Source organism: Anas platyrhynchos, chromosome 2, assembly GCF_047663525.1.
Source record: "Anas platyrhynchos isolate ZD024472 breed Pekin duck chromosome 2, IASCAAS_PekinDuck_T2T, whole genome shotgun sequence".
Taxonomy (NCBI): domain Eukaryota; kingdom Metazoa; phylum Chordata; class Aves; order Anseriformes; family Anatidae; genus Anas; species Anas platyrhynchos.
This window is the reverse complement of record NC_092588.1, coordinates 4109189-4126035: the sequence shown is the minus strand read 5'-3', so window position 1 is coordinate 4126035 and position 16847 is coordinate 4109189. Positions and strand designations below refer to the sequence as shown.

Genomic DNA, 16847 nt, shown 5'->3' with positions numbered 1-16847 from the left:
AACCCATACCTCTGTTTCTGAACACTGTCATGTTGCTTTTTTTTCTCTCTCTCCCCTGTACTGATCCCACAAACACGTCCCACGAAACACGGATCACTTATCCCAAGTGCCAAATATTGGAGGACCTCTGGGCACGTGCAGATAAATTCACAGCTGGTACCTTTCATCCTAGGATATCCAGAGCATCCACAAGTAAAGCAGGCACTCTAAAGACCAAAGGTGGTTTTGTCTGTTACAATTAGTTTGATTATTACTAGTACACCTTCATTTTTTATGCTGCTTCCATTTGCAGGTCTGTGGTTGTGTTCTTGATAATTTTTTTCAAGTTCTCAGAAGCAAAGTTCATAGCAATTAAAAATACAACTATGTCTTCTCATCTGGTGCAATACAGGTAGGGGTACAGCGGAGAAGATGAAGATAAAACAGTAAATGCTACTTATTTTCTAGCTCCTCTGTGACACCAGGATGGGTTTTGTTTACTTCTACACAGATGTAATTGATGTTAGGAAGTAGTGTGCTCGCTCCAGTCCAATTCTACTATGTCAGAAGGTTCCTGTGGCTCTAAGCACGTATATTACTGTATATATATGGCAATTAGATTCAGATGTGTAGCCCTTGCTGCATGCAGCAGACTTCTACCAATCAAAAAATCCTCATCTGGCACGGTTTTCAGTCCTGCTGGTGTTCACAGGCTCTTTGCCCTGAAGATGAAAGGACTTTTTCTGTGGCCAACCTGCTAGCCCCATACCACGTCATCATGAGAACCTATTAGAAAAGAGAAACCTACTAGATAAAACCTACTGTATAACACATCAGCAATCTCCTTTACAGAGAGCAGTAGATAAATTAGATTAGAACAGCCTTGCAGCATGCCAAATCCCCTAGAACTCTTCAAGGTACCTGCTTGGTTTAGGTGGAATATATTTGGCCCATCCAGCAGCTGGGAAGCCACATTTCTGCCTACCTGGCAGTAGCACCCTGGTAGCCCGTTGGGATCAGTATCACTCAGACCAGCTCTGCTCCAGACTAGCCACAGGATCCGCTGTCTTTTGTCCATAAATCAGGTCAAAATAAGGTGGGTTGTAAAAGGGGGAAAAGGCTTGAAGGGCAGAGAGGAAGGCAAGAGGGTGCAATCCTGGCTAGAAGCAAGTCCCACAGACTGAAGCTTGACTGATATGCCTCTAATCCCCTCCAGATAGGTAATATCCTTCTTGATGTGTGGTTGGAGTCCAGGAATGCTGCAGTGGATGATGAGGGATGCTCACAAAAAGCTCTAACAGCCTGTTCCCTGGCAGTGCAGTCACTGCAGACCTGAGCAGTGCCAGCACCAACAGGCATTTCCTTTCGTCCTACAGCCCTCTCAGCTGGGTCCGTCTGCAGGATGATGCAGCTAACAGGACGGCAGGGCTGATCTGGGTTAGAAACGCCACTAAAAGTGGTGTCAAAGTGAACGGACTGAGCTTGCTTGGAAGGAAACAAACCTGTGTGACAATTCAGGTGTGATGCAAGTCCGGCAATAAACTGGTTTGAGATTTCTTGTTGTTATTTCTATGCAAATAACGCCACTTTCACCTCTCACAACTACTATTCACAGAATCACAGAATCGTCTAGGTTGGAAGAGGCCTCCAAGATCATCAAGTCCAACCTCTGACCTAACACTAACTGGTCCTCCACTAAACCATATCCCTAAGCTCTACATCTAAACGTCTTTTGAAGACCTCCAGGGATGGTGACTCCACCACTTCCCTGGGCAGCCCATCCCAATGCCTCGCAACCCTTTCAGTAAAGAAGTTCTTCCTAACATCCAACCTAAACCTCCCCTGGCACAACTTTAGCCCATCCCCCAAGGATTCCTGAAGGAACCTTTGAGGGCTAGAAGTTGAAAAGATATAATGGATGTGAACTAGACACCTTTGGGGTGGGAACGAACTGCAGTTGACCAAAAAGCTTTGTATCTAGACCCACTCACACACCCTTTTCAATGGTTTGTTTAACAAAAATCCCCTCTTCCACCCCCCAAACTGCTAAATGTCAACAACGCCTTCATTTCTCCATTCAATAGGGTAGTTACAACATTTCTTCAGCTACACCTGGAAGGAGAAAGGTGATTTACTTGTGACTGCTGATCAAGCTGTGGTGGCACTGCTTGCATTCAGGGCACGTTGGGACAACAGCCACCCGCTCGCATGGGCACCCGAGGCTGTGAACAGGACAGAGTGTGCCCTGCAAATTCATTGTTGGCAATATCCTCGTAGACAACACATCCTAACACAAATAGGCAAGATAAACAACCTTCCTTTCCCTGCATTGCAAATACAGACATTGGCAGTAGGCGAGCAATGGTTGCACATTCATAAAAAAAAGCACTTTTTGTTTTGGAAATGAAGCATGTCTGGAGTATAAAACCAAGGAAAAAAAAAAATAAAGAGAGCACGCCAGTTCTTTGAAATCCAAGGAAGCATTTCCAAGAATTGAAAAGCTGCCCTTCAATCCATTGGAGAATACAGACTCATCGTTCAGAGCAAACAGCTGTCTTGGAGGGACTAAACCCATCCAGAAAAAACAGAGGTTCACGGCCAGGATTTCATGACTGAGGATTTGCGTATAATGTATACAACTAAAGCACTGCTTCCACTCTGCTCTTGAAAAATCAAAAGAGGATTTTCCTCACTTTTTTAACCACCAAGCACATCCTTTCCATTGACAAAGGCAAATTTGACTTGGTTGGAAATAGATGTTAGAAATCAGGAAAGAAACTTCAACACTTACTTTCTCCAGGAGTTAGAACACTCCACAAAGACCTCCGCTTTACCAGCAGAAATATTTTTTTTCTGGAGATTTCAGCCCAAGTTTAACTTCCTTTGAATACTGGGAAGGTTCCTCGGCTATCATCCCACTAGCCACACTAACCAGGGAGAAGTCTTAAAAAACAAACAAAAAAAACACCTTTTCCCCTCCTCTTTTAACTGCAGAGCTATCTCAAAGATATTCACCCACTGAACACTTTCAAGAGTTCGTCACAAACAAGCCAAATACCGAAGCCAGCACCAGTCTCCTTACCAGTTCGTAATTCAGAAGGAACAGAAACTCTCTTGCAGTCGATCTCCATAAGAGAAGGAGAAAAACTAATGCATAAAAACCTTAAAGACTATTTTCATCTTAAATTATTCATCTTGGCTGGACAGCAGTCACTTCAATGGAATGTAAGCCTGTACTCCAACAACGGTTTACTGTTTCTAAAATAAGTGTCAGGACGTGGTAACACATCAGTGCTAGGTCATTACTACAGAGTACCTGCACGTTTCCACTGTCACTGTCCCAGTCTGACAAAATAAAAAAGCCATCATATTTGTTAAAAGAGTAAGAGCGATGCCTTCACCTGCCCAAAGTACATTCTTCTGTCTTAGAAAAGGAGAACACAAAAATAATGTTATTTTTTAGAAACAAACATCCAAAGAAATGTGTATGTATGGAAACTAAAAATTAAGGCAAGCCCCAGGTTACTGGTACTTGTCTGTTCTTTTAAACCAGTTTTATAAAAATAATATGACATGTTTATGCTCAAAACAAGGATATGTTGCTCTGCAAATTGAACTCGGCACTGAGTTTCTTAGTGAGTATAAGTTTTGGAGCCCCAAAGCCCATAACCACAGGTATTTCTGAGTCGAAGAAACCAGAGATGTAATCTCCGCTTTTGTTTTGCAAGTTCCTACATTCTCCCTTGGAAAGATAACCTGCATTTCAAGTACTGTATAAAGAACCCTGGACTTAGATTCACAGTAGAGGCTTGCAAATAAGGTTAAAAAACCGAGACAGTTTTCCTCCCTTTACCCATTAATACACTTTATGAAATTAATCAACCACGTTGGATTTCTATTCAAACTAATCTACCTAAGTCAGGGTGTAAAGACGTTTCAAATAACACCCAAAAAAAACTATTTAATGTAAAATAAGTGTATGTTCCCAATGACAATGATTTCCACTGCTGTATGTCTAATTTGTACAGTCACCAGGCTATCTCTAAACACAGATGTGAGCTTATTCAATTGCCATTAGGCAGATTCTCTGATGATCACCAGTGAAAATCCTTGAATTTCACAGGTCTGCAATCCCTGCCACAAGACTTACTCCACTGAGGCATGCTTTTAGGTCTTTTCATACACAGTGATGCTAGAAAGTAGTAAGAAAGGAAGAGTGAGCATTCAAATTGTCTTTTTTCTTAAGTTTTCTCTTACACAAAAGAAACTCAACAGTAGCCAGTAGGAGACAACGTATCTCCTGAGCTCTGGCAGTCCCTTTCGCTTCAGCAGATTGGAATTGTCTCTGAAATGGAATATGAAGTACTGTACAGAGGACACAAGTGATGGATGGGAGGAATGAGCAGGTGGAAACCTGCTTCTACCGCAAGAACATCACAGAAAAAAAAAACATACACCACGAACCAGCAGGCAAGACTGTTCATGGACAATAACTAAAACCAAGCAAATCATGAAATTTTTCATGATTTATCAGATTTATTTATTTTTTTTAAGGAAAATTGGTATCATAAAAACATTTGACCTGTAAAAGTGAGCTTCGTTTCAGTACCACAAGACCCCAATTGTATGAGCAAGTGTAAAAAATGGTGAATAAAAGTCTCCGAGTAGGATTATTGACCTGCACCTTCCACACAGTGCTGCTTAACTTCCCTCTTCTGAACAAACACTATTTTCATGCATATGTGCATTTCCACCTATCTCAAAGATTACAGATACTTAAAGCTATCCTTCAAACAATCCCAGCCTTGTATTTTGTGTAAGTTAACTGAAGGACTACACTGTACAAATACAAGCAGCAGGTGATTGCCAGGGTGAGGAGGGGAGGACAAAAGGATGTACTGCTGGGACAAAGGGCTCTGATGCAAAAACTTCAGCTCAGTTTCCCCACATTGGGAGGAAAGACTTTCCAAACAGGGATTAAAAAATAAAAAAGACAGAGAAAACAAAAAATATGTACATATCTTACATTTGAACACAGTAAACATGTAAAAACACTGAACTCTAAAAAAAAAAAAAGAATATGAAGAGAGTCATTTAATGCCGCTTTTCTCTTACATTTCCTCCAATCGTCACAGAGGATTTGGGGGAGTATAAAGTGATAAAAGTCAGTTGACATAAATCAGGAGTGGTACCTAGACTGGTAAGCAGTTCTCTAAATTTCAAGTTTCTGTTCTGCAAAAATGGGAAGAGTTCTTATGTTTCTTTAAGGTAATACACAACTGTTTAACAGATTTTTTTTTTATTTTTTTTTTAAGGAAAACTGGTACCATTTAAAGCCTTCTCTGAAATTACTCACAGCATACAACTGGTAAAGATTATTTTAAAATAAACTGTGAAACTTGTGTGTGTCTGTTTCTGGACTTCTGCCTTTTGGCCATGAAGTTAACATTTAACCTGAAGATGAGATGAGAACGCTAAAGCCAGACTTACTCGGACATCAGTAGCGTCTCCATGCCGGATATTGCTGGCCCACGTTGTCGGCTCGCTGCTAGTTTCGAAGTAGTGAAAAACCTTTAAGACTCGCTCCATGGACCCTGGGGAACGCTCCATCCCAGTACTGAGGTGTGTCTTTGCACTTGAACTTGGTGTATGATTCAAGTTTGGATCGAGGTAAGCTGCCGCCATGGTTTTGCTAGATGCTAGGTATCGGTCATATTCTAGGAAAGGAAAACAGAAAGCAAATTAATTTTAGTTATGCCTGAATCTTAGGCTGAGTCAGACAAAATACTTACTGCAAATCTGACAAAACTCATTTTTAAGGGGCATTTAATTGCTCTTTTGCAATCCCCTACTAAAATAGTTATGCAAATATGAATGTAAAAGAAATATTACCAGAGAAACAGCAAGCCCTGGCGAGCAAGCAAGTCTAATTTCCATGATCCAGTTAACACAAGTGGCATCTTTGGCATCACTTCTTCCTTCAGTTTCTCAGTGTCTTAACCCAGCCCTCCACCAAAAGCCTTTAAAACCAAATAACAGCCTTCCAGTTTTAACAGGAGGTCTCATCCCAAAGGTCTCTCGAGTTTACAACAGCCCAAAGATCAGCATCAGGAAACCCCAACCACCGAGTCACCAAACTGAAATCTCTGCACGAAGAAGCTGCACACTGACACAGCCTCTCCAGGTGTAGACCAGTGGCTAGTTTTGTTACCCACTAATTTTGGAATGATTTCCAAGTCTGGTGGCAAAAGGACTACCGTACAAGTCTGCATCCCAAAGAAGAAGAAGATTGCCTCTTGCCTACTGCTGCAAATTAATCAACCATGAGCAGATGGCGTCTGAGAAATCAATACAGAACAAGAGGGAAAAAGAGAAAATAATCCATCCTTCCTTGCCTAATGCAAGAACCATCCCAGCCTGATGGATGCAAAGAGCAAAGACCTGCGGGGCTCTGCTCCAAGCTGACAGGGCTTGGACAAGCACATTCAGATTTCTGTAGAATCAGAGTGGTTTGGGTTGGAAAGGGCCTTAAAAATCATCTAATTCCAACCCCCTGCCATGAGAGGGACACCTCCCACCAGCCCAAGTTGCCCAAAGCCCCATCCAGCCTGGGAATTATATATATATATAATATATATATACCTCCCCCTTGCAGCAAGCAGGCAGTGGGGAAGCAATTTTCAAAATCTGGAGCCGAGTTTTTAAAAATAAACTTGATCTTTTGGGCACAGTAGGATGAACGCCTTTCTGGTAGTAAAGCTGAGCTGGAAAAGGGGCAGACGAGGTGAATTAGAAGTGTTTTAAGCAGTACTGTGGTCGAATATCTGAGCCTTAGCTTGCTCCACTGCACGGCAGAAGGCTACAGCTCAGCTTTTAGGGTAGCCCTTTTTAGTTTTATAGCACAGCATCTCGAATTAGCTCTTTACAGAGCAAGAGCAGCAGAAATGGGCAGACAGGGGCAGGAGGGGACACCCTGTCCCCTGCATCAGTTCTCCCCGAATCTCAACCCACAGCCAGGGTTCGGCTACCAGGAATTCAGCACCGGCCCTTATCAAGGCTCAAAATCTTGAGACTGTAGATAACACAGTTTGCTAGAGGCTAAAACAGGGCTTGAAGTCTAACAACAATGTTAAGTGTCCAAATTCCTAGCCATGGTACAAGATAAAGGGGAAACAAACAGCCCATCTGCGCAGTGTGACTTTACCTCTACAACAAATGGTTGAATTGTGTTCGTCCAACAGAGCTGTAAGAACTTGGAACTGGCAGCACTGGGGCAGACAAAAGCCCTCCTCCGCCGTCCTGCCCTCAGGGGATTTAAGAGCAGGCCAACAAGACTTCTCCCAAATATTCCCCATTGCCCGAGCCCTGAGGGACTTCCCGTACCTGCCAGCTGCCAGCTCTGCTTTCATAACCCTCTGTTGCCGCAATGCCTGAAATTTCAAGAAGCTGTTAGGAGCTTCTGAGCTGTGCTTTATTGCTCTCTTTTCTAGCAATCAATACAAATGCACTAAACCAACCCCATGTCCATTTTAAAACCCGTCCGCCCTGTCCCAACAGATAAAGATCCCAAAATGCTGGGAAAACCTCGGCGAGGTTACTCGTGGGTTTTCCACACTGGAGGAGCCGGCATGCTGTTTCCATAAAAACCTTGATTTGGAAGTTGCAGCAGGTATAAAAATCTTCTCTGTGGCTGACTGAGACCAACACAACGTCACGCAACGTCACCCTCCACGCTCCGACCTGCGAGGCTCCTCTCCCGTAATGGTAAAATGGCCTCAGCTCCTGTAAAAGTGCCTCAGTCTCTCCTGTAAAACTGCCTCAGCCTCTCCTGTGATCGTAAAACAGCCTCGTAAAACTCCAGATGACTGCAGGCTGGGGAGCTGCATGAGGACAACTCCCTTGGACAAAGTCCTAATGGCTCTCAGTAGTGTAACTACTAAGAATTAAATAGTTTTCTATTAAGAACTTATTTTTCTGCTCAAACTTGGGCCATGTTTAACCCTCTTCCATTAAGTTCTGCCTCCTTTAAAACAAGCTACCCTAGCTCAAAGTCACTAGGAAAAATACTGTGTTACCTCAAGCTTATGCACACAAACTACAGAAAATTTGACTGCAAACCAAAGCAACGTATTTTTTTTTAGTAATGATGAACTAAAAGAGCTCTTGTTTTAATATCTATGCATAGTATCATCAACTTAAAGGACCTATTTATCGGGTTTTATTTGGCGGAAAAAGAGTAGGGAGAAAAGCTATAGGAAAAAAGCAGAAACAAGCATTGTAGGTGTCTAACCACAGATTTATTATGGACAATCTATGGGACAATCTATGTCCCTTGGGAGGAGCAAACAGAGAAGTGAAAAGCATCAGTTCCTATATACTGAAGTGCTCTTAGGCAGCATAATTTCACTGGGTGGGGAAAACACAACGACAGAAGGAATTCCTTTACATTCATCACAGTGAGGGGAAAATCTGGAATCCAACACGGGACCGACCACTGCAGGTACAAAGTATTGTCAATTTTCAGTGTTTCACAGGATAGGAAGCACTGAAAGGTAAAGCAACCTCCTTCTCAAAAGCAGACAAACACTTTTCCTCAAAAATTTCATCATCTTTGGGTTCTTTACAACTTCTTTTTAAAATCCCAATGCTTACTTTACGAGGCAGCAGAAGAGCAGTAACTTTGGTAGCTCTGAAGTTACAGAAACACATGCCCTGTCTCTGGTTATGGACCTATTAATATTTCCATTAAGCCCTGCCCCTGGGTCTGAGTTTATAATGTGACTGTAAAACTTTGCCCCTGGCCAAAATTCTGTAAAACATAGCTGCTTGTCATGTAAGGATAATTAAACTACTATTTTACAAGATCTGCTCAGTTATTTAAGATGCAAAGAGAAGAGGGATTACAAGACCAGGATGCCTCCTTGTGCTCTTCTGAATTCAAACCAGATTGGTTTGTAATCCTGCCATTACAGACCTCGGTTTAAAAGAACAGCATCAATTCTCTTGGTATTAAATAGCCAAGCAGGACACTATTACGGAGCAGAAACAAGCTACAGTACACACAGAGACTTAATTCTGCCAGATTTTATTGGATATTGTGGTGATAAAAGAGCAGGGGCAAGCCCAGTGGTCTAAAATCAAGGCTGGTCAAACTTGTTTGTATGCAAAGTCGTGCCAGCTCTCCTTCTGTGTGTCCCAAACTAAACACTACTGACCTCCTGGTGCTCACACATTACAAAACACTCCACTGTGCCTTGGTACTGTAAAGACAATTTATTCCAAGCTTGGGGAGAGGAGTGGAGCAAACCAGTCCTGGCCTGCTGATACTCAGTGGCCCTGCTAAGATGCTGCAGTCGCTCCTCTGAGCATCATCATCCTGACAGCTTGCTATCAGAGGACCTGACATTTAGGGAAATAAACAGGAGATTGTTACATGAGGTAAGAAGATAAAGCCTTTATTCCCCCAAAACAACTGTACTTTGCAGCAAGAAAGCACTGCTGACCTTTTTTTGTACTTTGCTTTTTATACCATTCAGTTTTGAATGGCAGCCATTGTCATTACTCACATATCAGCTACATTAGGAAAGAATAATCAAAATCATTTTGTCAAAACCCCCAGAATTATGAGGTAACTAATTGAATTACTTCTGAATTTCTGTTTGCAAGTCATTTGCTGCTCAGCCTAATTCTTGCTGACATCTCAGCAGCACTGCGCAGCCCCACATCTGATGACTGCAGCGGGAGCAAAGTCAATATTATGACTTTCAGTAGTACAAACAAGCAAAGTTCAAAGTCACATTTCACTACCAGCTCTGAGTACTCAGAAACTAAGTCACTTCCACCAATGAGACAGTCAAAAAAAAAAAAAGAAGAAAGAAAAAAAAAGAGGTCATAACAAATGTTTAAATCAATTAATTAAGAAGTGATTAGCACACTGACAGAAAAGTTAGCGTAGTCCCATCGGGGCAATCTTTTCAATGCCAATAACGTCTTCTCTATTTGACAAGTTACCGAAAATAATAAAATAAAATAGAAAAGTTCCTCATGCTGGTGTTGGCAGCTGGCCATCAGCGCGGTGTCAGCAAGTTTGCCTGACAACGAACCAGGCCGGAATTATTCACACCGTGACTTCATGTTGTCCTTTGAGCAATGTTATAAAACTTCAGGGCAATTCCAATCTCCATATCCTGATCCCCACCTCCAGCCTGAAGGCAGCCACATCTATGAAAATTTCTCGCCACACTTCATCAAAACTAACTTGGGCTGTCGCACTTCAGGCCTACAAAAGTAACTAGGCCCAGAAGAAACCTCCCACTACAAATAAATCCAGAGTTCATTTCGTTCATTGGTCCTGGTGTGGAAATTCTACAAGACTCGAAATACTTTTAAAATTAATACTAAAGTAGGACTTATTAAAGTAGGCTTATTAAAGGGAAGGAAACCCCTCAGGTTACTTGCACCCTCAAGGAGCAACACTGCTTTATCGGTCTGACGCAAAGCCCTTTTTGGCACAAAATGCTGAACAGGAGGTGCCATTTAAACGTAATAGAAAGATTTTATGTTATCCTGGGGGGTGAGCACTGGTTTGGGTTGCCCAGAGAGGCTGGGGAGCCCCCAGCCCTGGAGATGCTCAAAGCACAGCCGGGCACAGCCCCAACACCTGCCCCTGCTTGGAGGGGGCCTTGGTTTTGCAATTCGGTGAAGACTGCATTAAGAATTCCTCCCACACTCAAAAATCCTAAATTATCCATAATGTGCCTCGTATCAGACAGTAAACATCTCACAAACATACAGCTCAATCCATTTTCACAGCTTGCATTAAATCCTACTGGAGCTCACCTTGCAAATATTACCTTGTCTATCTCAACCTGACAGAAAGTGAGGATGTTAGGCAGAACTGTAAATATTTTCGCCATTACAAAGCTTGTATTTTTAGGAGTCTGTTAAGTTTTGCACACTGCTGGCACTTGATATGCCACATCCTGATACATTTTTTTGTTGTTGGTAGTGTTGTTTCTGAGGGTTCGGCCCGATGCTTGCTCTTGGACATAAATCAGATGACTCCCTATCTTACCAGTACCACACTCTTCCTAAGAAAACTGTCCTAATGTATTTAACAGAACAGAATGGAGAGGTGGGAAAAGCTGAGCTGTCAAATTGAACCCCCAGAAAATGCACGTGCCACAGGAAAGCAGCAGCAAGCACCCCAGGAGTGCAAGCACAAGGGTCTTCTCCTCTCTCATTCTCTCTATTTTTCCTTTTTTAAGAGTTATCTTATGCTAACTTCAAATCTTGCTACAGATTTAAGGATGAAACTTTGAAAAAGCTGTTAAGAGTTTTCTATTTCAAACGGGATAAACAGAGGAAGACAGCAAAAAGGGTATTTCTTCCCATTGCACTCACTTTTGCCTTCAGAAAGTAATTTCAGCTATTTCCAAAAGTCACATTGGAAACTCTCTGTTTCCTACCGAGCTTACTTCTCTTGTTTTTCTTTCAGCTACTGTTGATGTTCAAAAGGAAAAAAAAAGCAGTGATCCTCTGCTCCAGCTTTGGCACCTTTCGGCTACATCCACCCTCGTTGGTAAGGCTGCCTGTAACTACACATCCAAGAAGGCACACATATTTCCCTTGCTGCCTCCTCTCTGATCCCTTCCTGGCCACCACTCCCTCCCTCATACATATATTTATTTTAAAGTACATTAATTGCAGTCAGAAGCACTTATTGAGGCCCCCAGGTCAAAGTATAAAGCAGCCTGGCCAGCCCCATTAAAGCCATTTAAATAATGACTTCTTAATATCTATTTTAGTCCGAATTGACCCACTGAATATTTCACTTTATCAATATGAAATGGGAATATGGCCTGTGACTGACAAAATTCCTCACCGTTTTCTTTCCCGAAGAACACTACCCAAGCACTTACAAACTCCAGGCTTCAGTTCAGTTCAAAGCAGAAATTTATAGTCCTTCTCCAAACACAATTATGTATTTGAGCTATACACTGAAAAGCCAACATGGATAGACAGAGACCAAAGTCAAAGCAAGTTTAGCAATGCAAGGTGCAAACGTACAAAAATCTATTTCAATTATATCAGTGTTTTAGGAGATTAAGTGTTCAGGGGAGCATGAAGAAGGAATTCAGAGAAAATGTAAATGACAAGACTCATATGAAATAAAGCAATATGACATCCTGTAGGTTGTAACACGAGGCAAGCAGATCTCAACAAAAATCAATTATTAAGTATAAAAATGCCCTAAATTAATTGAAACAAGGGTGGATTCCATGTACAGCTGCTACTGGTGAACTTGTATTCAAGATTTGTAGGAACCTGTAAATCACCTTTGGAAAGTGCTACAAAAGCATTCGTCTGTACCTTGGGATAAAAAAAGTAGGGAAAAGTTTTAAAGAACATTCACAACCAGCTGAACTATTTGTACTGTCAAACAGTAATTTTAATCTAGTAAAATGTCTTGCAATCCTTTTGTCTTGCAATATCCAGTATGGCACCAGTCCTAAGGCTCCCCAGGGATGAGTCCCGACATACCTTCGTACTCAGTTTAACCCAATTTCATTGCAATGTGCTTGCATAATCTGCACCACTCAGCAACTCCCTTTGGAGTTGGCACCAATTCCTAGTTTTAATGTGAAACATTTGATAATGAGGAAACATCATTTGTGCTGGGAATACAAGAAAACCAGTGTCTTTAATTAGCACAAGGTATCCAGCCAGATATTTGCTTCAGTTTTCAACAGCATTCTGAACATGCAGTGCAGTCCCTCGGTACCGCAGAAATCCAAGTAAACACTAATTTTCCTTTACATCTGCAATTAATGACCTTACAAATCTCTCTAGCAAGGTATACAAAATTATAATGAAGTTTTCTTAAAAGACACTGCTAAAAGTGAGCAGTAAAAATTGTTCTTCTAAAAAAAACTGGCAGCAGCCCTACCTATGGACATCAAAAGAAGACTGTGAAGGAAGCAATATGACAATCTTTAATACTACTGAGTATTGCTCAGTAGAGGCCCTATATAGCACGAGTTCTTCTAAACAGCTGCAGAGTAAGTAAATAGGAGCACTGAGTGTTTACGTCTTTCTAGAAAACCAAATGCAAAGAATAAATTAGAATTGGTGATAATGAGAACATGCTTCCAGGAGATTAGGAAGGAGACATGCCTGAACCAGAGGCAGTTAGGGGAAGTATTAAGGTATGCCTGCTATGCAGTATCACAGATTAAAATATTTGTCTTTTACTGCCATTTGACTCAAAACCTTCCCTTCCTAGTTTTAGGTTACAGCATGATGCCATCCCAGACCCGCATGTCACAACGTTCAGCTGCACAGACTTTTAATTTTGGATCCCTTTTAATACAGCATTAACTGCCCCCACGTTATCTCAATTTTTCATGGAAACCAGAAGGGCACATCAGATAACAGGCACTCTAAGTACTGAAGGGGAACAGAGCATGACAATGGTCACGTTGTCGCGCTGTATGGCAACGGCCTGTTCCAAAAATCAATGACCTGTAAAAAGTTTTACTTAAGCCTATTCCGGCTCAAGTGTTTTCCAAAGCCAGTAATTACAGCCTCTGTTACATACAGAGAAACGTAGGGACCAGACACAAAGTGATTCTCATTCAAGTGACTGAATGGCTGCTTAATGTAGGCCAACCATAAAAATCCTAATTACAGCTTTCTGAGATGATACTTCTGTGCATCTCCACACACACACACAAGAAATATCAGTTATTTGCAGAGCTCTTGCTGCTGGAACTGGGCATGTACCATGCGTCTCCTTACATCCTCATATAAAACCCTGAAGAGCTGGGGAAATTGTGGGCTTCCCTTGAATCCCTTTAGGAATCAGAGCTCTTGGCTCCTCATGTTGTGCTTGAGGATCTAAGCCACTCCATTCTTCAGCTAAGGGTCCTTTTCACCTAATGTCTCGATCTATTGCACTCAAAGACAGAAGAATAAGCAGAATTAGGTTAATTAGTCAAAGAACAGGTACGGTAGCTTCTCAAGTTTGGCATCTGATCTAACGATTAAGCACACTGCCAGATAAAAATTCCTCTAACAAAGCCTCTGAAAGAGAAACCTAATACTCAAGAAACAGTGGTCCGCAGAAGAAAAATTAGGGTTCAATTCTCTACAGCAGGGATGATTTTGTGGCAATTCAGCCTCGTCCTTTTTGTCGCTTTAAAATGGATGAAATCACACGGGAACACCTCAAGAACACTCGATCATGATCAGGGTGGAACTTGGAAGGGTCAGAAACATCAGGTGGTTGGGCTGCTGCAAATTTGGGGGAAAGAAATCATAGTAAAAATTAGTGTTCACACATTGTTTGGCAGCCCTAAGGAGCACAGCCGTAATGACAGAGCTATCAACACCCACTTATGTCCAAAGCCACTGGTGTGCCTTGTCCTTCATCACGCCAGGCTGTTGAAGGACACGGGTGACAGATAGTCGGTGAGAGATCTTCATGGCCTGGGACATGCCAGGAGCAAAGGCAAACCTGAAGAAACGACTGCTTACTTAGCAGGTTTTACTGCCTCCACCAGAATTTGTTGCACCATTTTATCATACACCTGATCGTAGGCAGGCAATTAAAAGACTCGTACGACGAAGCTTACTTTATCGTGCGTTTTGATTCCACTTTATTACTTCCTTGGAAACAATAAATCAATTCCCCACTATAACATAGAAGTGAACAGTGCAATTTGCATCCCACGCTGACAATTTACAGAAACACCAGGTGGTAATAAATTGATGTTACACAGAGACAACACCTCCACAAGCCTGCACTACTCAGAACAAACAACCCCATTTTCCTTCAGTCCCTATTAGAGCAGGCAGGCACGTTAACATCAGGGGCTACTTAAAAACCTGGAATTTTAAAAATGCTGAGTAGCACTTGGCCTGAGCACAGACCCTGTTACAAGAGGGTCCAGCAATGAAAGCATTACTTCCTGAGCTTCAGGAAGCAGGGAGTTTTTACATATTTGCGATCTGTGCTCTTCATTTGTTTAAACTTCTTGTAAAAGTCCTTTGCTGTAGCTATGGAGAACACAGGAAAATAGAAACCTTCACGAGTGCTTTTGTATGTACAAAACATCTAAATTTCTGCACCAAATGAGAACTTGCTCAGTCGTGACACCCTCCACTGTAGAGAGGATTCATTTTTTCTCTGCAGGTTGGAGGAACGGGACTGTCGCTCCAAGCCCTATTTCCAAGCTAGCTTTATGAAAGATACCACAAAGGAGTAAAATATTAGGTATTCCAACCAAAGGGTACTGTATTTCATTGCATTGTATTAATTTTAGCCTGAAATTGGGTCTTCAGGATATTCATAACTTGGAATAACTTCTGTCAGTGCTCACCAAAGGCTGGGGGTAAGTGGCTACTATCTTTAGCATCCTACAGCCTCTCACCAGCAGAGAACCATGGATTAAATTTGTTCTATTTTAACTTCAAGGTGCAACAGAGTAGAAAAGTCAATGAGATTTCCACCAGATTTGACAAATATCCACGAAGTCCTAAAAAAAAGGGTAACCAAGCAATTAGGGAAAAAGCAGCAGCAGCAGTGTGAGGGGAATTAAAAAGGCTGGGACCATTCAAGGTGTGAGGGCAGGAGAAAGGGGACTGTCTCAGCAAATTCGTAAAGCTTTTGGGTAAATTCAGGGAGAATGGGTGCCTAAACAGATCCTGTAAGACCCCTCTGAAGTCTCTCATGCATCAACGGTGGATGCTGAAGAACCAGGAGGAGAACAGACTGCAGATAACAGCCACCCGCATGTGGTCTCCTCAAACACTCACAGATGAGAGATGCTGTCAAAGAGAACAGTGAGCAAGATGGACCACTGACGTGATGCACTTTTTTACATTCTTAATGTCCATAAAAGCTTCACCTTTTGCTTCTACCGCTGAAGCGTGATCCCTGCTTCTTCCTTAAAGTTCAGCTGAAAATACAAATAACCAGACTTGCAAGCCTTCCCGTGCCTGACATTTCACAGACCACATTTATCATGTCATTTGTTGCCAGTGAAGGATGATTATTTCCAGGCTTAGAAAAGGCTTTGACTGTAAGTCAGCAAATTAAATGAAGTCAAATAAAAATTAGACATTTTTCTTGCATGGAACAATTCAGAAAAATCCATAAATCTGAGAAAAAAGCACATCTACTTGCCAGAAAACATTCACAATATATTCTCATCCTTACAGGGATCCAAAGTAGTATGAAAAAAGCAAAGATGCCCCATCACTCATTCAATACTTTCAGGTGCTTTGTTATTTTTTTTTAAATGTCAAATGTTTGCAAGCACGGTTGAAATTCTCATGTATAGTCTGACGTTCAAATCTCACTACAGGAATTCAAGTCTTGCTTCTCGAATCCACCTCTAAAAGATGCTGCAGACAACAGAATTGATATATAATTATTTCTAAAGTGTATATATATATGTGTTTGTAGGGATGTTTGAGCTCATTTTTCAGAGGAAAGTAAGTTGTCACCACAGGCTGCTGAGCCAATTTAATATAACCAATTTGTCCCTGCTGCTGCCAAAGCTGCAGAGCCTGCTACCCCCTTCCTCCCTGCCAAGCATTTCCTCATCCACGTTGCCTGACGAGGCAACCCTTGCTTCCCTTCTGTGGCCTCCTGTTGCTGCTTAAATGCTTTTTGAGCTGCTTTTACTTATTAAGACAGAAGAAATCTGTCCGGGCTTCTTCCTTCTGGTTTTGGGTTGTGTGTGTGTTTTTTTTCTAAGTGCGGTGAAGTGGCTGAAAAAGAGCTCTAAGAAGCTCTGGAGCCAGCACAAAGTAAACAGCAAAAGCACATGGCCAGTAGTAGGGAGGAGGAGGAGGTTTCC

At 41.9% G+C, this 16847-nt stretch overlaps 1 protein-coding gene across 12 annotated transcripts in view; it reads right to left on the bottom strand.

The window, feature by feature from the left end:
- PTK2 (protein tyrosine kinase 2) overlaps positions 1-16847 on the bottom strand; it is a 191708-nt gene that overhangs the window by 105052 nt on the left and 69809 nt on the right. For all 12 annotated transcript variants that reach the window (XM_072034273.1, XM_072034274.1, XM_072034275.1 and 9 more), the window contains one exon: positions 5470-5696. In XM_072034273.1, coding sequence (XP_071890374.1) covers positions 5470-5664 — 195 coding nt within the window. In that variant the 5' untranslated portion in view covers positions 5665-5696. Of the gene's footprint in view, positions 1-5469; positions 5697-16847 lie in introns of those variants that run through there.